The 15,899-nt window shown below is 40.4% G+C and overlaps 1 protein-coding gene across 1 annotated transcript; it reads right to left on the reverse strand.

Moving 5' to 3' along the window:
• Positions 1-15,818, reverse strand: pggt1b (protein geranylgeranyltransferase type I, beta subunit). Its single transcript, XM_014986340.2, has 9 exons — positions 15,666-15,818; positions 15,182-15,300; positions 12,602-12,666; positions 12,078-12,229; positions 10,662-10,794; positions 8,915-8,960; positions 6,484-6,668; positions 6,032-6,140; positions 1-3,770 (listed from the first exon to the last, which is right to left on the reverse strand). The coding sequence occupies exons 1-9, from the start codon at positions 15,791-15,793 to the stop codon at positions 3,604-3,606; spliced, it is 1,104 nt and encodes a 367-aa protein (XP_014841826.1). The 5' UTR covers positions 15,794-15,818; the 3' UTR covers positions 1-3,603.
• Positions 15,819-15,899: the final 81 nt, after the last annotated feature.

Consider the following 15,899-nt stretch of genomic DNA (forward strand, 5'->3'; position numbering starts at 1 on the left):
TCAAAGTTAGTACACGTTTTATTTACCATAAATACAATTTCCGTGCCAAGCGAGAATCAGCATTAGTCCAAACTCGAAAAGCTGCACTTTAAGAACGCGTCACACACCGACACCTGCAGGTCCAGTTCTTCTGATGTAAAGACTTTCTGGTCACTTCCCCCCAGCAGAAGTCACATCTTTATAGACATTTACATCTATCTACACCAACATTTCTATAAAGCATAGAAAAAATAAACTCCATTATATGTTTTTTTTTCCTTTTTTGTTACACGATTTATCGTTACAATATGTATAGCAGTGCTTCGTAAAACGGCATGTGGTGTTTTGGCTGCATCTCTTGGACAATCTTTTCACAGCTTTTGGAAGCACAAAGCAGTGCTGTCTTTATTTCATGCTGCTGGGACTGAGGGCCTCGTCTGCTGTGTAACAGGAGCCAAAATAATCATTTGCCACCAAGTGTCCTGTCAAAATAAATCCCAACATATTTCTGGACCAAACAGAGAGTAGCCTACTTATATCTGATAGTCACGCATGTAAACAACACATATCGTCCCGTAGAATCTAAACAAATATCCAGGCTACACTTCCCTCTTCCTTTGTAGGTTAACTTGATATTCAGTCATTTTTCGCAGAAGGATCCAAGCAAAAATCTGAATTAGGCAATAAGAGAAGTGAACGAAAGCAAAGCATTCAGAGAGCAGCGACGGAAAACAATCCATTAGGCACAATAAGGAGGCAAGCTGGAGAAAGTGGCTTCACCATGTGACTCCATCTATGTACACAGACAAATAAAAGCCAAACTGGATCATTTTGGTAAGAAACCAAGAAGCAAACAGATTACTTACAGTGCTCCAGTCAGCTTTATATTCAACTAAAGAGAACAGGCTTGTAGCATATAGGTAAAGAAGACACACTGTTAGAGAGAGAGGGTTAAAATAGAAAAAATCCACGCATTTCAGCAACATTTTTAAAAATGCCAAAGCGTTTTGTGGTAATGGTTTCTACGTATTATGTATACATAATAAGAAAACGGTAGCATTATTTGAGAAAGAGAAATTGCTTCAGATCAGTGCAAAATAAACAATAATGCTGCACATTAGTTAGGAATCCTATTGTTTTCACACCAGAGCCGAGGATTCTGTCTGGACTCACAGAGCCGAATCCAGCCTCTGACAGCTTACTTTTAATAATAGATGGCTCTCGTTATTTATTCATTCAGCTCTCCTCACATCTTCTCCCCTTTTTTTTTCCCCTGATAGCAGAGCCAGCCTCAGTGTGTCTTCCTAAATGCAGTCACAGGCGCGTCTGCACACGGAGAAGAGCTGCAGGTAAACAGGCAGCAGACGGGCAGCTGTGTTTCTGACACGCTTTCAAAGCATCTCGTCACGTGTCAACTCGGGGGGAGCAGGTGTTACCTCACACTGTGGCCTCATTAAAAAAAAAAAGAAAAGGTGTCGCTCCAGAGCAGCGATGTGTGAAAGCTGGAAATGTTTTCCTTGCTGCAAGACAGACGACTGATTTAAAGGCAAAAAGGTGGAAAGCCTCTCTTTGCCAGGTCGTGAACGCCATTTTGGACCTCAGCTCAAACAAAGGCATAGACATCTGAATGAACTGAAAGTAAAGCCAGAAGTTCTTCTTACAGTCGGTTCTGATGGCCGATCCCTTCAGTGAAGAAGGGATTGTGTGAAGTCGTTTCTGCTTCCTGACATGTGGAGGTGCAGTCGTGGCCATTGTTCTTTTATTTCATCCTGCATCCTTTCTGGAGTCACGAACAAACAGTTCAAAGAACCGTTTTCCTCTGGTTGTGATGCCATTGTCCAATCTCCCCGTCGATTTCCAGCTGGATGCGACCTCACGGGGGAGGAGGAAGCAGGTGAATGAGTTCAGGTCAGAGGTCATGGGGAGCCTCCCTGACACACTGCTGCTTATAAGAGGAGATTTGGTTTTAATTCAGGAGGTGAGATTTACAGCGCTGGACAAAAGTATTCATACTCCTTAATTCTGTTTTTTTTTTTTTCCCCATTTCCAATTTTTGCAATACAACCAAACATTAATGGAGTGGAAGGAAAATTACACGGTTTTCAAAATTATTCTTTTACAAATCTGAATTATGACACCTCTAAATAAAATATACTACTACCAATCACCTTCAAAAGTAACCAAATAAAAAAAAAAATTAAAAAAATCACTGACAGGAGACTGTGGCAGCAACCAAGAGGCCCAGGGTGACCCTGGAGGAGCTGCAGGGACCCACTGCTCAGGTGGAACAATCTGTATGAGCTTTTCCTCCACACGTATGTGATCCTCACAGAAGAAGCCATGTTCGGAGTCTGACACAGAGCAAACATGAGGAAGAAAAGGCTCTGGTCGGATGAGACCAAAACTGAACTGAACTCGCAAGGAAAAGGCGACATGTGATGGAAACCCAAACCTAAAACCCCAACACTTCACTAAGGATGATAAAACTAGTCAGGGTTGATGGAAGCCTCTTACTGGCAGCAAAACCCTTTACACTTGGGGAGAGGAGGAGGAAAGCCGACACACAGCGAGAGGTACAATGAAATGTGTTAGATTAGAACAAAGAGCTTTGATCTGTTAAAATGGCCCAGTCAAAGTCCAGAACTGCATCCAATGGAGAATCCAATGTTTGTAGTTGCTCTTCATCAAATATAAGGGAGATTAACTCATTTTTCAAAGAGGAACTTTGAAAACAGAACATAGAGAAATGCTCTGTGCTTTAGATTTTTGAAAAAATATTGAAAACATTGTACAATTTTCCTTCCATTGCATAATTACGAGCCACGCAGGGCGTGGTCTGTCAAATAAAATCCCTAAAAAAGGTTTCAAGTGAATCCTATTCCATAATCTTCTTAAAATACACAACTAATCAGCAGCTGAGGTACATTTAGCCCCATTTCAAATGTCACCCGAGCAGTTCCATTTTTATTTTAATCTCCTGATCGTTGAAAATTAGAGCTTGCAGTGGTGAAACCAGAGAACGTTGCGGCGAGAAGCTGAAGGGAGTAAACCTGTAGGGAGGGTATCGGATTTCAAACTGAGGAGCCAGAGGTCATGACCCACTAAGACCTGATGCATCATGGGAGGTTCAAAACATTCAGCAGCTACGTGCGGATGGAAGCGCCAGGCAGGTTAGCAAAGCAGAGAAAAGGAAGTAAAGCAATACATCTTTGAAGAAAAGTGTCATAATTTAAAAAAAAAAAAAAAAAAGGCCATAAAATAAAGATGGAGGCATCTGACGTTTGTTCAAGTCTCCAGTGAATTACACTTTCTGGCACATTATTATATTGTATTTTCACAAACCGCACCGCATAACTTTATTAACAATTACTTATTTTTTGTTTTCTTTTTTTTTTTTTTTTAAAGGCAGCAAAGAGGTGTGGCATATATTGCTCAACAAATAAGTTGCTTTAGATGGACTTTAAATGAGGTCCTCAAGTGTTTAAATCCTCGCAATTCCAAACAATTCAAACTTCTTGAGCAGCCAAGTATCTCTGAGACCTGGCAGAAGTCCAGCCGCCTTCGGCCGCTGACCGACAGCAGACGGCGTCCGCTCCAGAGTTAGCGCTGTAAATCGTCCTGCTTTCACTGCCGTCCGACGCAGCTGCCGGCGTTGTCCCTCCACGTCTGCTGCAGCTGCTGGAGGTGCTGAAAGGCTCTCTGGGTGATGTTAAGAGCTGGGTGGACCTTCCTTAGGTCAGGCTCTCCGATCAGAGACAGGCCACACAGCCCCAAGTAGGCATGAAGAGGGTCTGGAGAGACGAAACCACGGACAAAAAGGGAGAAACCGGGTCAGAGCTGATAGCGGGAGTCCCTGCAGAAGCACCTGAACGTGACAGAGCTGGTACTTAGAATGGATGTGTACTGACTGATTCAATCTATAAACTCATTGGACCCTTCAGCTGTCCCAAGGTTTGTAAGTTTGTCGTAATGAACCTTTAAGGACACGTGAATAATGCACGCTGCTTCGCCCCTAGGAGCGTCTCTCTCCCTCGGGACGAGGATAAAAGCTCCACAGGCTACTAAATGGAGCAGTAATTGAATTACAATGAAACGACAGATGATTGGACAGAGACGTTAGAATCAATCACAGAACCATTAGCTTCACCCATCAGGACTCGGACTCAAAGTTACACCAATGAGAACGTGGTTTCAAAAGGCCTCACTCAATATTACAGCGACTTTCAATCCAAGATTAACATTGAGATGCTTTTTAGAGACATGCAGTGAGCCAGCCACATCCTGCAGTAAACGACTGACGCAGGAGAAGCAAGTAATGTGAAACAATCAAGTGGCTGCAGAGTGCTCGGAGAGGATGAAGGCCGGCTTGCGCCACCCTCCACTTCACACCTACTTGCAAACTTGCAGCCTAAAACTTGAGTTTAACATCCTCAGCAGCCACAGACATAACAGCAAAGGGGGGAACTTCAACACGGATGTGATGAAGTCCTGGCCTGTAAGTGTCTGGCTTTCATTAATCTGACCTTTTTTTTAAAAAAAACCAGTCGAGTCTATAAATAGCATCAGCTGTCAAATAGGCTTTTAGCCAAACTTTGGTGTTGCTTTAACAAACCAATTACTTAAGACTAAATTGAAGTCATCACTGCCAACAATCATATATAAACACCAAGTTTTAAAAAAACTGGATATTAATGAGTTGTGTCAGTAAAAGGATGTTTAGTCTGTTTTGATGCTCCTCTCCTCCGTGGCATCTTTGCAGCCAGCCACACAAGAGCAAAGCAAAACATTTATCCACCGTCTCACCTCTGACTATTTGTTATTTTCCTTCAGATATAACGACGTATCAGACAGGTACCATCTTGTTCAAAAATCTACTTTGTTGTTAAAACTCTCCAGCTTCTACACTTGTCTCTTATGCTTTTATATCTTAACACATTGCAAATAATGTATTTTCCCCTTATCTATCAATCCTGACGAGACCTGGTCACAGTTTCTTGTCAGTAACTTAAAAACAAAAACGTTCAATGAGGGAAAATAAGTTTTGGAAAGGCAAAACAAACAAAAGTATGTCTTGATAAATTAATTTAGCTTGAGGAGTAAAAGCTAGACATTCAAATATTACGTGAATTTTCTTTGTTCCACACTCCTTGTCTTCAAGATGCTACAGAAACTTTAGATGCGAGGCAAATCAAGAAACAAGAGAAGAAGTCTGGCTGCTTTCTGTGACGTCTTGGACGACTGAGAATCTACACCAGTCTCTCTGATTGCAATTTAAGAGCTTTAAATAAAACCTTCTGCTATGTTTTGCTTTCTAGCCTCTTATTCTACATTTTAACACAGAATAAAGAATCTTCTAGCAACAAAACACATGCAAAAAAACAATCTGGAATCATTTTAATGCAGGTCTGCATCTATTGTCCCACATCCAAGTAACCAACCCAGTTCCCACTGTAAAGGAAACATTTGTTCGCTATTGTTTCCTTCTCCCATAAAACTCTTTTATTCATTTACATTCACAAGCCTCAGTCCTGTCTGTCCCTCCTGACCGCCGTCCTCCTATCTGTCTGTCTGTGGTAACACGAGGAGCTCCGTCTGCCGTTTCCTCAGGCTACCTTTAAACAATCGCCTCATCAATTACCCAGCATGAGGGCAGGCAAGAACACGACTGCTGAAGTCTAGGGTTACAGGAGATTCTTTTCCCACTGATCTGAAGTAAAACTGGCCACCACAGCTCCACCCTGTTTCACTGCACCTGTGGAAGATGAGGCGCAAACTGCTCTGCTCAAAGAGAGGAAAATAAATGAACTGAAACTGCTTAGATCCACAACGGTTTTGTCCCTAACGTGAGATCTTTGAAGCTACAGGAGAATGACAAGGAAGCGCTACACAGTCATTAAACACGCCATTCAGCGCCTGTTTTGCTCCTGTGGTTGTTACTGCACTATAAAAACACCGGGCATTTGTGTTTTATGGATGCAACAACCACAAAAAACAAAAAACTGCAGCCTGGCGTTTCTACTGGAGGCAGTAGAAGTCAAGTGGCATCATTTACCTGGATGGCTGTCGGGCCACTTGGCGAAGCCGCCGACCAAACGATCCTGCGTGGACAGAATGAAGCTCCTGTTTTTCTCAAAGTGTGTGAACTGGAACACATCCAGGAGCTGGAGAAAAATACAAAAACCATCAAATGAAAACATTTTAAGAGCTACAGATGTACCAATCAGGCTTTTCTTGACTGATACCGATTTCCACAATCTTTCATATTTTTCTCAGACATCTTTCATAGATGTAGTTTTGAATCCATCAGTAAATTAAAAGATCATCTCCAAAAGGACATCAAACATAAAAGGATTTATAGACTGATGACAGCAGAAGCTTTTAGTTTCAACAAATCTCCAAAGCAGCCTTAAACCTCAAACTTGTTTCTGTAAATTTAGAGTTTAAGACACAGCAGGCACTGATTTATTATGTGACGAAGTAGGAAGACATTTCAGTGTTTGCTACCTCCAGCGTAGCTCCCACCCAGAAGGAGTAGCACGTATCCACGGGTTTGTTGGGACGTCCGTGGAAACCGCTCTGCTGCCTCATGATGCACCAGCGCCGGATCCTGTTCAGCTCCCGCGGACTCAGAGCCTCGTCCAGTCGGCCCATCAGGCACAGCGAGGCTATGGCACAGTACGTCCAGCCACCTGGCACACGGGTCACCGAGTTATCACATGAAACTGCAGTCTGGGGTGCACATCTGCTCACTATGGGTATGAATATCTCAGTCTTTAACAATTACAATAAAAATACAAATGCAACTTTAAGGCGTTCTAAAAACAAGAGTTGGGAGCAGAAAATTCAAATTTAGGGATTAGTTTCTTTCATCTAAATCAAGTCAAAACTCTACACAAAACCCCCAATTCATATAATCACCATTTTTTTCCACTTGTCATCAACAAGCTTCTGGTGTAATTCAGGCTGGAAATTTTGATCAATCCTCAAGGCAAAACTCATTTAAATCAGTTTGTTTCCTGGAACACAACCGTCTTTGAATCATTCTCTATTAATTTCCATAAAAGCTTGGGATGCTGCTTTCGGGATGGAAACTTTTTAGGTAGTTAAGATTTGCATTTCTCATCTCTTCAAAGGCCAATTTAGATGCGTGTGTGTGGGATTTATTGTGCTGTTGATGCACCCAGTGTCAAAGTTTGTTATTAATTGTTGCCACAACCTGATGCAGCAATGGCAGCAATGGCAGCATGGTACAGGATGGCACCGGATGGTACAGCATGGTACAGGATGGCACCGGATGGTACAGCATGGTACAGGGTTAGTAGATTTTAACGTCCCACTTTCAATCGTCAAACATACTTCTTGTCATTGTGGCGTAATAGCTCGATGATTGGCACATCAGGCTACAAAGCTCTGTCTCCAAGGGGAAGTAAAACTTGCTTTACTTGGAAACGACATTCTGGCAGTTTTGAGTTCATGGAAACTTGAGTGTTACCTTGTTCCTGGGTTGGTCCCAAACCTACCAAACCAATTCAGTTTGGACCATTTTCCAGGATGTACCCAAGCCGATGACACATTCCAGTAACTTTGCTCTTGGAAATCAGCAGTTTTTCCAACAAGTGACTCCTGATAACTTTTTCCAACTTGTGCAAATCTACAGATGAGGTTGAAAGTGCAGCTTTACACATTTAAATCTCTAATGATTTCTCAGACTTTTCCGATTTTCTGGTTAATGGTCGGTCAAACAAATAATTTTTACTTCAACTCAACATAAGCGTTCCTACTTCTTCTGCTTTTACTACATTATACATTCTTGTTCACGATGAGTGTAAGTGAACCTTTTTTTATTTTAATTTAATCCTGAGGTCTTAGCCTCACCCTTACATGAAAGTTACAACAATATTTAATAAGAATGTAGAAAGATGTGGAGACATGTCTTCGCAATAAACTGTACATCCATTTGAAGGATTGTTTCTACTAGAAGCTTAAGGTGAGGGGTAAACACCTGGTGGCTTCAGACAATTTGTTTTTCTAAAATCAGTTTCCTTTAGGCAGGAAGAAACATCGTCCATGGATACCAGTGTTGGGATCAGTGAAGTCGGATAAAACAACAACAAAAAAAAAGTAGTAAATATAGACTAAGGACTGAAATCGGATACATAAATCCAGTCTCATGCCCAGACCCATGAGGTTCTATAATTTCATGTTTCACCTACATAACTGCACAGACATAACATCCCAGAAAAATGTGCTTGTGCACATTCAAAGCAATGCTGGGAGGTCCTGGCACTGAACGAGCACACACACCTCAAGGGTAGACCGGTAATGGGCCGCGACTAAGCATCTCTGCTGATTTGTAATCAGCCCTTTGGAGAGTTGGTAGGCTCAGCACAGCCTCACCGAAGCCTTTAATCACAGAACTCGAATTCAAAGCGAGAAGAAAATCACATAGATCCAATAAAATTTGCCCCTTGGAGCAGTTGCAATTTTTAAGAAATGTATGTTTTAAAGAGCACATCAGAGCTGGCAGGGATTTCATCTCTGTACAACCCAGGTCATGCAGATATGTTGCTAAGTATTGCTTTTGTTGTGTCGCGTGAAAGCTTTCGTAAAAGAAAAGCAAGGTCTAATTGGAGTGGGGGACGAATGATTGAAAACAATGTGCTGTATCTATAGCAACGGATCTGTAGCGTTAATCCTTTATAAGCTGTTTTTTTTTTTCATGCCTTTTTCTAGTATAACCCCCAACATATTGGTTATAATGTGTTCTGGATAATTTGAAGTAAAAAAATACCCAATGAAATTAAACCAAAAATGTATTTAAATTATCAAACTTATTCAGAATTTATTTGTTGTTGCAACAGTGCGTTTCCTTTCTTCTACTTATTTAAACTTAATAGGACTTTACATTTACAACATCTAACATATTTGCACTCACCGTGAGATTCTCTCCCAGCTCCTTGGCCAAATGCATTGTCATACGACTATGGAGAAATAAATTTAGAAATTATATTTGAATCAATAATAATTGATGTGAACACAAACCAGAGATTCTGAAGAAGAACAACAACACAGCATACATGTTAGACTCCACACCAGAACAAAATAATATATATTTTTAAAATTACTACAAATAAAAAAGTGATGTCTTGTTCTTAAAGATGCACAGGTCAGATGCAGATTTTTGGTTTCTCTGAACTCCGACATGCTGACTGCAATTTTGATCGACTCTGATTAGGATCATTTTAACCGTAATACATTCCTAGATAAATATAGTAATTTTCTACTTGATTCAAAAACCTTGAACTTTATCTGACTAATGAATTATCCGACTTTGAAAGAGGATCAAATATTGTTGACTGTTGATTGAACTTCTAAGTTTTGATCTATTTAATTAACAGGAAGAACATTCAGATGCTGCAGAATTTGATCCTCAGTTCAAAGAAGGAAAGAAATGGTAGATTTTCTTTTCTAGCCAGGCGATTGTTGCATCTCTAACTAAAATGAGAAATGTCATCAGAGAGAGAGCTGCAGAGATTAACACTTGAGCCTGTAATACACAACATTACACCGTTTTCTTCATTTCATACCTTACTTCTCAAAAAATAAGCAAGACAAAAATCCCCAAACAAAACAAAGTAATAGATGTGGTTGGCAAAGATTCCCACACATTGCACTTGTCACAAGACGCATCACATACAGCCACTTCCTCATCCTGACATTTATTTTTGTTTGAACAAAAATTAGACAATGCCATCTCTGAGAAACTGATGACCCATTTTTAGCTTCATCTCTAGAAATATTCATTTCGCACAATCTACTTGCAATCTGGGACGCCTTTCACTGTCTTTTATTAAATGAGGAATGTTACCGCATTGACAATGCATGAGTGTCATCTGTTTAAACCAGCTTTTTGTTAAAACAGGACACAAACAATAACAGAAGAAACGCAAACCGTCTGCGTTTATTTTGCACGCTTTCAGACAAAACATACAAGCTAAGTTAGAGGTGGTAATCGACCGGGAAGAACAAACAACTCCCAGCCTGTTCCTGCTCTGATGACACTAAAGCAAAAATGGCTACTGCATGCATCCATCTCTACATGTAAGGCAGTTTCTGCTTTACCAAAATAAACCTTAAGATCACAATTTAAATGACTTTTCTAAACTAAACTAAACTTATTTTCTGACTTTCGGTGTGTATCTATTCACAAATAGATACGAATAAGCATGATACGAACACAGCCACAAAACAACACAGACTCTGAAATGTTAAACTCGATAGACGCTGAGGTTTCCCAGGTGACGTGTGCAGCTCGGGAGAAAGAGAAAACACTGCGCTTTGATGTGTCTAACGCCCAGAAATGCAAACAAAGCGAACAAAGTTGGGAAAATTAGTTTTTATTCTTTTTAACTGATGCAGAAAAAAACCTTCGCTGCAGCCTTAAGACGATGATACTTTACTCTATCTTCTCTAATTGTTATAAATGAACTGTCTGCAAATGAACCGACACCTTGTAACAGTTCGTGGGCTGTGTTGTATTTTAATTTAACTTCTTATGTTGCAGAAAAGGAAGGTTAGTGTCCACTGTGGGAGCGTTCACATCAGAATCATCTTGTTATTTTTGTCCACTGAAGGAGGATCAGAAGCTTCACACTTTTTTTAACCTGCCAACACTCACTCACCAGACTTCCACGGATGTACTCGATGGCTTTCTGGGTGTCCATGCCTGACCAGTCATCCAGCATGTAACAGATACTAGCTGCACAGTAGATAAACCGGATGTCATTCTCACTTCCTTCTGGCACGGCATAGAAACTGAAAGCCAGACAAACAAACAAACAAAAAAAAAAAAAAAGGCAGAATTACATAAAAAAAGAAAAAAAAAACTGTCTGGGTTCTGGTTTTATGCTTTCAGATTTAGGTTCTGACTGTTTGGAAACTACTTTATTTGGTGTAAATGACGAATAATTCAGGTGTGAAACACAAACATCTGAAATAATTAGCCACAAGTTGCTTAAATGTATTAAACAAAATGAAACCCAACCCACATAGCTCTAATTGAGAGATTGTGTGTTTTTTTTTAACAGCCCGAGTATTAAGAGACGGCCTTATTCCACGTGAGTGGAATAATGGTGTGGTTTTTAAGACAACACCATGTTAATAAGCAATTCATTATGAAAAAAAGAAAAGAAAAAATAGAGAAGGAGAGAAAGGACAAGGATACGACAGGCTGTTTCTGGGGTAACTATCTGGGTCTACCTCAGGGATGCTGGTACAATTCGATTACCATAATAGAGGTTATAAACAAAGCCTCTGGACTGGAAAATCACTGCCAGGCATTTTGGGACAGACCTGCTGTAAGGAATGATGATGGGATCGATCCCAGAGCGCCAGCTCAACAACGGCCGCGCTCTGCCAGCACTGGACGTTTGGGATCATTACAGCAGCATTAAGAGCAATGTTTTTATTTAAAGTTAATGAAGTTTTAATTCAAATGCCACAATGCAATGCTGCTAATTGCTTCTCTCTTCATTACAGCGTTGAACCGCAGGGTATAAACGGTCATTTCCGTTTATTCGTCTCGCAGGACTTCTTTTGCTTTGTTTTGGTTTTCGAACAAAGTTTTTATGGCAGCGCGGTGCATCAGGCCACTGAGTTACACAAAAAGTTGTGCTGGAACTTGAGCAACATCACGAAGTGAGGCGTAAAAACATTCAGGTCAGAACAGAGGAGAAGAAACGGTTCATTTCCTTTAGTCTACACACATCCTTAGTTGCCATGTTGGCACATTTTATCACCAGCTGATCTTCAACATAATCAGTGAGTTTCTGAGAAGAAGATCTCAGCCAAGATTTAGGAGAAAAGTCATGAAGATCTGCACGGTAAAGCATGCAGCTGCTCCAGCTACTGGAGGACAGGAGATTGTGTCTCAAAATCACATATTTAGTTGCTTTTGAACTACGGAACATCCAAATGCAAGTTGCAGTCAGACCGTGTTAAATCTGCGATCAGATGGCTGCGGGTGCTTTTGAGTCAGAGTGAAAATGCCACAGTAAATAAGGATTTGGGTGCAAAAGTGAGCGAAAGTGTGCGCCAACCTGCCGTCCTCGATCTGCAGCACTTTGAGACCGGCCAGAACGGCCTCTTTGTTCACCCGACTCAGGTCGTCTCCGAGGATCAACAGGGAGCACAGGCCGGTGTAGGTCATGGCAACATGGCCACTGTCGTACGGATGGAGCACACCTGGACCCTGAGGACAACAACCGAGAGGGAAATCAGAAATGCAGCTGATGGCTGCGGACACACACAGAATATTTTGGAGATAATATTCACCATAGGCGTAGAAGAGTAGACTCTTCTCTGTTTAGTTTAATTTTTGAGAGAAAAAAAAAAAAAAAAGCAAATCTCCATCTCTTTTTAAAATTTCTAATAATACCCATCATGACAATGGTCACTGTTGCTTTCCAAGCTGCTACACTATAGTATGGCATTTGCATCATTCTACTGAAGCAATAAATGATCAAGAAACTGATACTGATGATAGATAAAAGTGGATTTACTGAGAGATTAAAAAAGAAGAAAAAGCCACAGCACTCAAACTGAAAAACAATTCTGGTAGTACCTTCGTGCTGTAAGGAATCCCAATATGTGCTGATCCACGAAACCCCCCACGGTTCAGGTTGGATTCTGTAACGGGTCAGACAGAAATGATGGAAATATTCAGCACAAGAGACAGGAAAAAAATAATAAAAAATTACATTTACGTAATTTACTGATTTACGTTTTAAAGCCCTTCTGTTCATCTTATGACCTGCAGAAAATGTTCTCAATACAATAGGAAAAGAGGAGTGCTCTGCTGCCACCTTCTGGCCATGACAGAAACACCAAGCCACATCAAAATGACAACAACATAACAGAAGCTTTAACATTTTTTATGCGGTGACTGAACAACAAATGGACCAATATATTCATGCATCACATATCAGCCTTACAACAGCTCATCCTGCTACCCGACTTTATGCAAGACTCTGTAAAACAATGGCATCAAACCTCTGTACTGAAAGAAAAGTAAATATTTTATCTTCCACCAACATATACAGAAACCTTGATGTCGATCCCCTGCATGTATACACAGATGAATTCAGTCAAACACCTGCATTTTACTGGAGACTAACATCCCACCTAAGCAAAATGCTTTCTGTAAGTCTTAATAGTTTGCTAAATAGGGGATTATCATACTAATGAATCATTAGTAAATCACATTTGTCTCTCAACTTGTTTTTTTTCCCTCAGATCTAACGAGAAGAAGCCTGCCAGCCTCCCAGCATATGGCTGCAGCAGAAATCCATCAAGCACGACTATCCCTCCATCATCTCCATTGATGTCTTCAATAATTAATGAAATGCGCATCTCAACAGATGGCATGGAGTGGCTTGTCGGAGGCAAAAATATATAAATAAATAACATATCAGTCCCAAAACAAGTCATTAAAAGCCTGAGAGTCAAACTTTTCTTTGATGAACAGCTGTAAGGATGCACTGGGTTATCTACAGACAACTGAGGGCCAATAGCTGCCTTGAAATCTGCAGAGCGGGAAAAGAAACACATGACAGACTTTAAAGTTTGATGAGTCGGAGGATGCAAAGACGACTACCTCAGTGTGAAAGTGTGAAACAAACTAACTTACAATAACTTAAAGTAGAATCAGCATTTGAAAAAAAAAAAAAAATTATCCCTTACTAAAAACTTGCACTATTTTTGGACATTAAACGCATCAACCAACAGGCTGCTGTTTAATGCACTTTTTTTTTTTTTTACCTTCATCAAGAATCTGATAAAAGTTGGAGGAATTTTAAATTACAGAAATTTAATTGCCTAATTTTCTAATTCCTTCAAAAGCCTATTACCTTGATCAAATAATCAGCAGAAATTCTTTTCCCCCCTTTTATTTTTTTATATAAAGAAAGAAAACCTTAACTGATTCAGCCAGAGCACAAAGAAAATGTGAAATCAGTGTTCGGCCGATGAGGTGACAGGTGTTGAAGGGAAGACATGTCGCTCCCCAGAGGCATTCTCCAACTCACAGTGAGGAAACCCAACTGGTTCTTAAGTCAGAAGGAAACTACAGGCTGAGTCTAGATCCAGCTAGTTCTCAATGTGCCGTGTTTCTGGACACGCCCAGAAAAACCTCCAAATGGGTTACAAAAAAGTATAGAGTGCCAGAATCACATCATTTGCCTCCCATCAATGTGGAGGAGCAGAGGCTGCAGTCCAAACTGAGATGACGGAGCTAGGCAGCCCTATGTCAGAAATTCCTTACTTGGCCTCTTATTCAGTGACAACACTTTGATATTTAATCATTCTTTTATACTCTGTGATCAAAAACTGCACCTGGAAACATCTGGGATGAAGCTCGTTTACACAGCATGCTTCTAGGATCCTGTTCTTCCAGTCAAGGTCAACATCTCATCACTAAAAGTGAGGGTCAGCAAGAAAAATCAAGAGATTTTACTTTTGGTGCAGCTTCTGCAATTACCGCAGAAGATGCCCTAATCAGTCTACCCACCTCTCTCCTGCCATCACTGATTAATTAAATACAATATGGATTTTTCCCAATAGCACATTTTAATCTATCCAAATTATTATTTTTGAGGAAACGCAACAAATCTGTAGGCGTGTGAGCAAGCCTCCTTTATTCTGAAAGTCATTTTCAGCAAAGTATGGAATAGCAAAGCATCCACATTATCAATGCTGTTACTAAGCTATGACAAAAAATAATAATACACTCTATACATTTGCAGTGTTTCCCCCAGAGTATAAAAAGCCTGGCGGGCCACCAGGCTTTACTTGTGCCCCACCAGGCTAAGTATTCCTTATTTAATTTTTTTTTTTATGTTTAACTTTTTTTTAAGACTTTAATAGTTGGTGTTCAGGTGTTAATCTTCCAATCTTTCAGTAGCACATACTCATCAAGTGGTATTTTAAAATTTACTGTCAACTTTAAACATATTTTAACTCAAAAAACACAACGAGCCACTGGATGAATGACTGCCTCAGCACCCTGTCACTGAGCTAAGCAAGTTTTCTGGCAGAAATTTATTTTTCATAAACCCACTTTGCAACTCATTTCATCTCAAGTCATTGCAATTAAATGAAAAATAACATTTTCATACAACAACATAAAAATAGATATAACACTTACTATCCTGGGTGGGCAGGACTTGTTGTGAGTAAATCCACTCAATCATCACTTTACTATCCACCACCTCCAGGGCATCCAATACATCCAGACCAGACAGGGCAAAGAATAAAATAGATAACCTGGAATGAAAGCAGTTGATCTTACAATGTACTCGTTTATAAAGTGCCATATAATGTGTGAACCTGTTTTATAGCTTAACCTTAATAATAATAAAAAAAAAACAATATAGATGGAAACCAAGCTGAAAATGAGGGTTAACTGAATGATAGACCTTAACATAGACATAGCTGGGAACAAGCTCGTTCCATCAGCCATAAAAGCTGCTACAATGTCATACCCAGAAAACCTGAATGGTTAAATAAAGGCTAAGATGAGTTTTCTTTAATTAACTGAGGGCTACTGAATCACAGCTAGCTCCTCTGCTGTTCAGTTCCCCAACAAACCACAGTAACCAGAGCTCCCATGAGCCCTCTGGCGAACTCACCGGGTTGTTTCCAGCGACGCGTACCGCTCAGGTAACACCTGCAAGGTCCTCTGGAAGAATCGGACATGTCGGTCTTTCAAAAAGTCTATCTGCTCAAATTCTTCAAATTGGTTCTCTTCTTCCGCCATCTTTGTTTCCGCACCTATGGGGAATCTTTTCCGGCGCGTTTGCTTTTCAAAATAAAAGCCTCTTCTAGGGGTTGAAGTTATGGGGACAGTATTTGTGATACGAGTG

Source organism: Poecilia mexicana, unplaced genomic scaffold (assembly GCF_051168715.1).
Source record: "Poecilia mexicana isolate PSO_F unplaced genomic scaffold, ASM5116871v1 scaffold_9, whole genome shotgun sequence".
Classification (NCBI taxonomy): domain Eukaryota; kingdom Metazoa; phylum Chordata; class Actinopteri; order Cyprinodontiformes; family Poeciliidae; genus Poecilia; species Poecilia mexicana.